Source organism: Bufo bufo, chromosome 3 (genome assembly GCF_905171765.1).
Source record: "Bufo bufo chromosome 3, aBufBuf1.1, whole genome shotgun sequence".
Classification (NCBI taxonomy): domain Eukaryota; kingdom Metazoa; phylum Chordata; class Amphibia; order Anura; family Bufonidae; genus Bufo; species Bufo bufo.
The window spans coordinates 130,010,309-130,019,977 of record NC_053391.1 but is presented as its reverse complement, the minus strand read 5'-3'; the positions used below and the strand labels follow the sequence as shown (position 1 = coordinate 130,019,977).

General features: G+C 42.0%; 1 protein-coding gene across 3 annotated transcripts in view; it reads right to left on the bottom strand.

Annotated features, from left to right (window-relative positions):
- Nucleotides 1-2,876: 2,876 nt before the first annotated feature.
- Nucleotides 2,877-9,669, bottom strand: part of HIC1 (HIC ZBTB transcriptional repressor 1) — a 9,518-nt gene continuing 2,725 nt past the window's right edge. For 2 of the 3 annotated variants that reach the window (XM_040423569.1, XM_040423568.1), the window contains exon 2: nucleotides 2,877-7,057. In XM_040423569.1, coding sequence (XP_040279503.1) covers nucleotides 5,124-7,057 — 1,934 coding nt within the window. In that variant the 3' untranslated portion in view covers nucleotides 2,877-5,123. Of the gene's footprint in view, nucleotides 7,058-8,037; nucleotides 8,175-9,669 lie in introns of those variants that run through there. The other variant, XM_040423567.1, reaches the window with a different exon arrangement.

The following is a 9,669-nucleotide window of genomic DNA, read 5'->3' as shown; positions in this document are numbered from 1 at the left end:
GCGCTGCCCTGCACAGCCGAGGACCAGGAAGCGGTAAGTACACCGCTTCCTGGTCCTCCAGTACTAATAAGCGCTTCCAAAATGGAAGCGCTTCATTAGTATTTGCCGGCCAGCGGGGCTCAAGAGGCAGCCAGGAGCAACTGGGCCCGGGGCAGCTGCCGCGCGTTAAAGACGGCATTGGTTTTAAAGCGGAATCAGCGGTGGAGCACCCGGGGGTGGGCAAGGAATAACCTGGGGGGGGGCAATTGCCCCCTGTAGTGACGCCACTGGTTACAGGGAAAGAGCTACAGCAGAAAGGACATGCCCCTTGAGCTGCCAGCCTGAAATAAATCTAGCAGAACAATTAAAGCAATGAATAAGGAGATCTCTGGATCCATGTGAGGTCCAGGGCTGGTGCTAGCCTTGCTATAGATTGTCATATATATATATAATCATGGCATAACCCCTTTAAGAAAAACTCATACTGTGGTGTCCTGCTGCAAGTTAATATTATCCCCTTATGTTTGTGATTTTAAAAGTGCACCTACATTTTATATCTAAACAGGTATTAATTTCATAACATGTCTTCTACAGATCAGAGACTTTTTTTTTCTTGGACGGAGCTCCAATATCTTACTTCCCATCAAAAACAAATTATATATATAAATCCTGAAAGCCTGTGTGCGCTGGACTACGATGCACCTATTTTATTATTTTATTAAAAAGCATATGCCTCTTAAAAATATAGGTGGATTTTTGTCACTTCAAGAACCAGAAATTCAAATCTGGCATAGACTTGAGCTATAACTTATGGCAGTGGGTGTGGTATGCCCCACCTACCCTGCTAAACCCTACCCCTTGTCTAGTCACTTTAGGAAAGTGACAAGAAGCTCAAAAAGTCACAAATTATGACACAAGTATGGCGTGTGCCATAATTTGCAACTTTTTAATGCCACTGTGGTAGCATAATTAGGTTAATAAATGCCCTCTGTATCTTTAAATCAAACTTTTATATACCTGGAATTGTTGGTCACAAGATTCAAATAATATCAGCTGGGCTGACATTCTACTGGTCCCTTGTATTATGCTTCTCTTATTACTATTGATTTAATAGGAATGTAGCCTTTAAGTATAATATATTGCCAGAGTTGGTAGATTGCAAGTTCTTTAAACAAGAGCCTCTACCTATTGTATTCATCTCATGTCGTATGTCCTGTAAGACGCTAGAGGGAAGACCTACCCATAGAAACATAGAAGAGTGGCGGCAGAAAAAGACCACCTGGTCCATCTAGTCTCCCTTTATATTATTATTATTCTTTTTTATCCTAGGATAGACAGATTTTTCTCAGGCAGGTTTCAATTCACTTTCTGTAGATTTCCTTGCCATGTCTGCTGGATGTTTGTTCCAAGCTTCAACTCTTTCAGTAAAATAATATTTCCTGACATTGCTCCCCAGCTCATTTCAGATTGTGCCCCTTGTTCTTGTGTTTAGCTTCTTATTGAGAACACTTCCCTCCTAAACCCTATTTATGCCTTTCACATATTTAAAAGTTTTGATCATGTCCCCCTTTCCTTTCTTTCCTCAAAGCTATACAGATTACGTTCTTTAAGACTCTCCTGATGTTTTATGCTTAAGACCCTCCACCATTTATGTAGCCCCTCTCTGCGCCCGTTCCATTTTATCTACATCTTTTTGTAGGTCTCACAGTATTCCAGATCTGGTCTCACCAGTGCTCTATACAGCTGAAGCTCTGATATCTTTAGGCTCTTTAGTAAGACTGCTGTACCCATCTTACCATGTAGAGTGCCATTCTACTATATATTGTGGGTGCACTTATTGACAGCAGACTGAAGCCATTCCTCTACATTAGACCTGACTCTTCTGAGACGTGTCTGCCCTACATGACATAGTGCATTGTGGAGGTTACATGTGTAGGCTAAACCACAAGTAAGAAAAACTGCAGATACAGCATTTACGATTTATAACACAAGCTCAATTCATGTCATCAGACGAGGTGGTATTTGTGCAAATGAGGGAAAATGAAATAATTACATTTTAAATTGCATTTGAATAGCCATTAATACTGCTTGCTCTGGAGGACACCAGCCTGGTAGATAACTGTCTCCCATTATGGGCTGGATCATTTAGAAAATGATGATAAACAATCCAGAGGCTCCTGCTGCACATCATAGTCGGCTCTCTATACATTGCTGCAGATGAACACCTCTCAGTGTCTCCTGGGGCAGGTACAAGGTAATTTGGGCTAAATTTGGCCACTTCTTATGACATGTTGCAATTCTATTGAAGAGAGATCTGGAAACAAATGTTATACAATGTTCTCATCTCACTAGAAGATTGTAAGCCCTCGCGGGCAGTGTCTTCTCTCCTTCTATAGCAATTTGTAACTCGTCTTGTTCATGCTCATTGCAATTGTCTGTATTATGTATGCACACCCCTCTTCATATGTACAGTTCCATGGAATAAATGGCACTTTAATAATAATACTAATAATAATAATTAAAATATTTTCATAATAAGGCTATGTTTTATGAGAAAAAGCCGATGCCAGGAATGTGTCTAAAATAAATGTCTACATACGGTAACACACAAACTCATCGCGTTATCTTGAAACAAAAGCAATTGAAGGCGTTTACTTAACGCATTTAGTTTAGATAACACGTCTCATAAAGCATGTGTGTTAACTCTACTACCTCTGTATTTTTCTGTAATAAATAACAGTGACGTTTCGTGTCAATTAAAAAGACTGTCAAGGACACACGGAAAGCTTTGCCAAAACTACACATGGTACAAAAGGCGCTAAACTCATCATAAACGAACGTTTCATTTTTCTGCAGTAGCGGTGGACTCCCATAGGAAATGATGACAATACTACTACGAAGCACAGTCTGTTTAATTTGTTTCCTCAAATAAGGCATCTTGATAAAATAAGTTAGATAAGTACAAGAAGTCCACGAAGGTCCTCAGAAAATACATGCACTAGTATGTGTTCAAGATTGATCTGCTCCTGCTTTCCCCAATCATTTTCCAGCTGGAGTACATTCTAGGGAAGGTATAATGGTTTACATGTTCCAGCGCTGGTCACCGGTTGGGCAGGAGCAGAACCTGATGAACTTTCTCTTAATGTTAACCACTTTGAGAACAGGTTAAAGTCTGAGGTATCTACTGGAGGTGACTTTTAGATATTGCATAGGTTTGAAGGAATAGTTCTAGAGATAAGCATATCTGACACAGCATGGTATTATGCATATGTTTATTTCAGGTTGTGATCTCTTGATGTGATCTCTGCTCATCACCAGTATAACATTTATCATATTTTTTTTGTGTGACACAGTGACTGACCGTATAATACAAAATATAATCCTGGTAGGATTCACACGGTGACCTGTGAGAGTAAGACACCAGAGGCAGGCAACCCATGTCAGCTCAGCAGCTGTGGGAGTACGTCTGTGTAATGCCATGGGTTGTGGACCTCAGGTTATTATAGACATATGCAGGTACCCACATCTTCACAGTTGGCACATAATATAATATATTGAATGATTGCTTATCTACAGTCAGCACATTAACTTACACATAAACAGTCCTTGCCCCCTCCCATTAGTGGTTATTGTGTTGGCTCTGAGCAGGCTTTGGTTTCAGCATAAGGCACTGTACCAAGAGGGTTGGGATTGATTTGGTTTTGACACTGCTCCAATGTAATAATGTCTTTGGTGTGGGGGTTAGGGTCATGGAGGTAATGGGGGATTGCACATGTAATAAAGCATAGATGCTCAGATCCTGATTCTGGAAACCTGAGCTTATTGCTGTAAAGCGCTGTAGCAGCAGTTAACTCCTGCTCGACTGGAGGACTGCTGCTCATACAACAAATTGGGCATCGAGTGGTATATTGGTTAAGGCACAATAGTCTCCAAGAGACCTCATTGTAATACAAAAATAATAATATAATACACTATGCAGACAGCACAAATCAGTATCTCCAAATCACACAGACCCAGAGCATTGCTGCTTTGGTTCCCCAAAAATGTGGGGGCGAAGAAGAGTTGGGAAATAATAACTGGGAAGGGAGGTATCATTTCTAGGAACTGAACACCCACACACGACATCTGAGTGGCTTCTGAGGCAATTCACAGTGCCCCAACCTGGCAGTGAACACCCATCTCTACGGTGTTCATCGTGTAGCCACCATAATCTTCCATGATGTCTATGGTCTATCATGAAATGCCACATCCCTTGTCACAGGATATCAAAGTGCTCCCATGTTTCTTGGCAGACATTAACTACTTGTCTCCTGACTTCTAATGACCGTAAAGTGGGGATCGTTGTTTATGATCTGGAATGCATTGCTGTGGCTTAATGAAGGCGTTGAGATTGCACAACAGGCAGACTACTGAGTCATGCCTGTTCTTCAGAAATGGAAAAATAAGAGGAGACCTGTGGATACTCTGGAATTGCTAGGAAGTCAGCGTCAGGGTCTTCTACCAACACATGCATTGCAGATGAAGCACATCTTGTTCTAGTCATCCCCAGTTCATTGTCACTAGTACATCCCAAGGACTTCTTATAGGCACAATGCCCTGATGTTACTATTCATTGCTAGTAGCCTGCCAAGTGAACCTGGGAAAGCCTTTTCACATCTTTACAGGGCATTTACTATTGCATAGCTACTATACATTTGGGAAATACTGATTTCTGCATCTGATTGTCCTTACAATACAAAAAAATACAAAAAGACTTCTATATAAATGTCCACCATTCATTAGGACAATAAGCAGCAACTCTCACCACTACCTTGGGCAGAGGAAAGGTTGTCTACATTGTAGAGGAAGTTCCTTTTCTTATTCTTCTGGAATAGTGCACCAGAGCCTTTGCACAAGTCCCTCTGAAAGTGCTTCCCCAAGGTGGCAACTCTTCTTGGCCACTCACTGATTCACAGGTTCAAGCTGCCACTTTAGTCTTTGGCAATGACGGTTTGGAAGCCCAGAATCTGCAACCAAGTAATGGACATTGCAAGGTGAGCTCTAGGAAAAATGTCTGTATTGTCCTTTTTGGCACAATTGTTCTTTTTTGTTTTTTCTTCTTATTCTGGAGCACGTTTGATTTCTAGATCCAGAAGTGAAAGGGGTTATGGAGAAGAGAACCTTTCAATGATTCGACTATCACCGACCAGGTGCTGACTTTGGGTTAAGACCTCGGCAGCTTTTTCCTGGGTTAGTCCAAACTGTTCTGCTGTGAATTTGGCCAAAGGGTAGAAGCTCTCTATAGTTTTGGGATCATTGAGAAAGTGTGAGGTCTGGGACAGGATTTCAGCTGCTTTCTCTTGTTTAAGGCCTAGGTGATCTGCAGTGAATTTGGCCATGGCATAGACACTGTCAGAAAAGTCCAACTTGGGCTTTCCATCTGGTCCAGTGGTGTGCATTTTCATGTGGCTAATGAGGTTTCTCTGCTGAGCAAACTTTCCCCCACATACTTGACATTCATAGGGTTTTTCCCCAGAATGAATCCTCATGTGCTCTGTCAGGCGATATTGTCGTGTGAAACGCATCCCACAAGCGTCACAGGCAAATGGCTTGAGCCCCAGGTGACTTCTCATGTGACGGGTCATGGTTCCTCTCTGGGTGAACTTCTTACCACAAATGCTACATGGGTAAGGACGAGTGAGCCAGTGAGTCTTTTCATGCTGTCTCAAGGTGGCAGGGTCCTTGTAGGACTTCTCACAGGAAGAGCACCGGTAGGGCCTGATGATGTCCCCCAAACTTTGGCTTGTCTTATCTAGAAATGGCATTGGTGGATCCATATCTTTGTGGTACAGCTCCTCTTCATTGTGTGCTTCCACATGGGCATTGAGTTGCTCACTGCTGGGGAATCCTTTCCCACAAGGAATGCAGACATACAGGTTGTCTCCATAGCTCTCTGGATCATACAGGTGGTTACAATGGTACCTCTCAAGATTGGAAGATGGAGAAGGGTCCCCACTGCTGCCAGTCTCCTCACTGGTACTCTTATCATCATCTGGCTCATTACTCTCAATGCTGGGGTATCTAGGTTGTTGAGATAAAGGGGAACTCTCCCCTTTCTCCTCTCTGTCCAAGTCTTTCTCTCTGTCACTTTCATCTACATAATTTCCAATCGGCTCAGGCTTCATCCAGTCAAACATCAGATCTCGACTCTCAGTCCTAAGGTGGCTGTTGGACACACTGTTTCTAAAGAGCTCAGAGTGTGGGGCTGTTGGGGTGCTGTTGTTGTCCAGCTTTGGGTAACTATGGTTTTGGTCTTTATAAGAGCTGCTGTTGGTCAGAATACTGGCACTAACTGGGGGACTGTCCGGTCTGATTGGTATGGAGGGCTCTCTGCTTTCAGTGGTATCTGAGTGGAGCTGATTAGAAGGTCGGCTTGGGCTTTTCTTGGAAAGATCTAGTCCACACAAAGGAGAGCAATGCCTTTCTGGCGGGCAGAGCCCATGCTGGTGCAGCTGATTCCCCTGAGATACAGAGGCATAGAGCTCTCCACAGTGTGTGTTAATAGGGTTTACTGGTTCTCCAGGTGGGATGTCTACTGGTCTTGGAGTTGAATTGAAACATGATTGAATGACAGGGGTGGTGGCTCTCAGCCCCCTTCCAAGGCTCCCATATCCTGGGTAACCTGCTGTCCTTACATGGCAGTATTTTCCATTTCTCTTCAGCTTCTTCTTGCATAGAGATACCAGGTCAGCGATCTGGAGGTAGCTGGCAGCTGCCAGCACTGCCCCAAAGAGCTGCTCACTAGTTGGCTCACCATCTCCCAGTCTCCCTGTGTATATGAAGTCTAGGATTAATCTGAAGATGCTGGGGCTGACCATCTCGTGATCCAGATTGATCAAGTTATCGTGGACAACCAGTGATTTCAAGTAGACACTGCTAGCAGCTAAAATGTTCTTATGTGCCCTGAACAGGGCGTTCTGTACCACAATGATCACATCACACAGGAAGCCTTTAGTCCTCTGGCTGTTCAGCTGCAGGAGAAGTTGTCTCGAATGACTTGGTACCTCCATGGCATCCAGCATCGTGTTCAGTTGTCCACCTTCAGAAACAAAGACACATCATCATCAGTCCCTGAATATTAAATGCTTACGATTTCAAAGAAAGAGAAACGATTCAGGAAAAGGAAAATCAAGCAATCTACTTAGGATGGGCACTGGGGACAATCATCATTAGCTTGCTGCACTATGGCCAAGTAATGCTACTTTCACAAGTTCAGTATTTTGCTCAGTATTTGTAAGCCAAAACCAGGAGTGGAAACTACAGAGAAAAAGTATAATGGAAAGAAGTGGATCTCCTCTGTGTTTTAGACCCACTCCTACAAATACTGATGCAAAATACTAAGCACTGACATGGGAGCCTGGCCTTAGTCATAGTTCTGTGGATCACCTCTAGTACAAATGATAGAACATCATCACTCTTCAAGTTTTCACTTGCAGTTCCACAAAACAAAATTGAAATAATAATAAAATAATAAATATATATATATATATATATATATATATATCTCAATTATAGCTCTCTCACATATAGCCTCTGTGATTATTATTATTATTATTATTATTAATACTTTACAGGGTCCACTAGCAGCTGGTGTCATTATTCACATAGAAACTCTCTTCTCTAGAATTATCTGCTAAAGGTCTTGTAGAGTCACCTACAGGGATCTTGTGCCAAGCCAAGGGCCCACAGCACAGCCCTTCCCTGCTGGCCAATGTGTCATTTGTCACAAATCACTCTACAGTAGTCACAAAACTAACTAGCAAAATAAAAATAAAAAATATGTATATATATCGTATGCCTTGCCACTAGCCTTATCCTCCAGTGTGCTGCTGCTCTAGTGTGAGGCAGTGGGGCTGAGGAGTAACTGGTAAGCTCTTACATGTGAATGGACAGGGCTTCCAAGGCTTATGTGTGATGGGCAAAAGCTAATGAGCCGCTGAATAAATGTGTACGGAGCAGTGCTGCTGCGGAGTAAGTGTAGATGTGTACGGAGCAGTGCTGCTGCGGAGTAAGTAGTACCTTGCTGAGCGGCGGCAGCGTGCAGGATGACAGAGACTCTGCTGTCACTGGCAGAAAGTAAGTGCGGAGCTACCCAGGCTTTCCTCCTCATCATGGTGTCCTGTGCTTGTCCCACCTGATCTCCTATACATACAGCTTTTATCCCCCGCACATGTGGGGCTGGGGGTGGCTCCATGAATACAGTGACATCATCAGGCCAGATCTGGCCCCAGCAGCTTTACATCTCCGAACCTTCCTGCAGTCTGACAGGTGTCCCCCTCCTCCCAGACAACAGATCTCTGTGTGTACTGCCTACTGTCCAGCCACCCCCACCTCCTCAGTGAATATGTGTGTGAGTATATATATATATATATATACACCTATATACTGCCTACTGTCCAGCCACCCCCACCTCATCAGTGAACATGTGTGTGAGTATATATATATATATATACACCTATATACTGCCTACTGTCCAGCCACCCCCACCTCATCAGTGAACATGTGTGTGAGTATAGATATATATATATACACAACTATATACTGCCTAGCCATACAGTCACCCCCACCTCATCAGTGAATATGTGTGTGAGTATATATATATACCTATATACTGCCTACTGTCCAGCCACCCCACCTCCTCAGTGAACATGTGTGTGAGTATATATTTATATATATATACACCTATATACTGCCTACTGTCCAGCCACCCCACCTCCTCAGTAAACATGTGTGTGAGTATATATTTATTTATATATATATATATATATATACACACACAACTATATACTGCCTAGCCATACAGTCACCCCCACCTCATCAGTGAATATGTGTGTGTGTGTATATATATATATATATATATATATATATCTACCTACTGCCTAGCCATCCAGTCACCCCCACCTCATAAGTGAATATGTGTGTATATGTCAATTTGTGTGTGAATATATATATATATATATATATATATATATATTTGTATTTTTTATTATTATTATTTTTATTTCTACCCTTCCAGGCACTTCCACTTCTTATAGATGAATGCATATGTTATATATATATATATATTGGCTATTGTTATTATGAGTTTCTGACAACTCCCTGGTGTAGAATATCCCCATGTTGTCACCTGCCAGCGCTGGGAGTACCTGCTGTCATCCCCGCTGTCTGCACTCATCTGATAAGGAAGAGGAAAGACCTCCAGCAGCACTACACTGGACACACGGCCCCTACTATTATTATTATTATTATGTATTATTATATATTACACGACTATTATTAGAGGGATCTTCGTGATCCTACAGAACATCAGCTTGGAGCAGACCCCTGGACTACATTGTACATTTTTTACTTTATTAGTTAAGATTTATCTGAAACCAGATTTAAATGACTTTACGACAAAAAAAAATTACAATGTAATTTTACATGGTAATAATAATAATAATATTTTATCAATAAAAATAATTATCCCCATAAAATTCGATTATCTAAATTGCATAAAGGGTTAAACTGATCGTCTCTTCTAGAACCAGACCATTTCAGAACCTCCACCTTCTACAGGACATAAATATAAATTTACAAATTTTGCGATTTTTCTTTCTTATGTAATTCTCTCCCTTTTTGTTAATCGAAGTTGGAGAAATTCTTCATCGG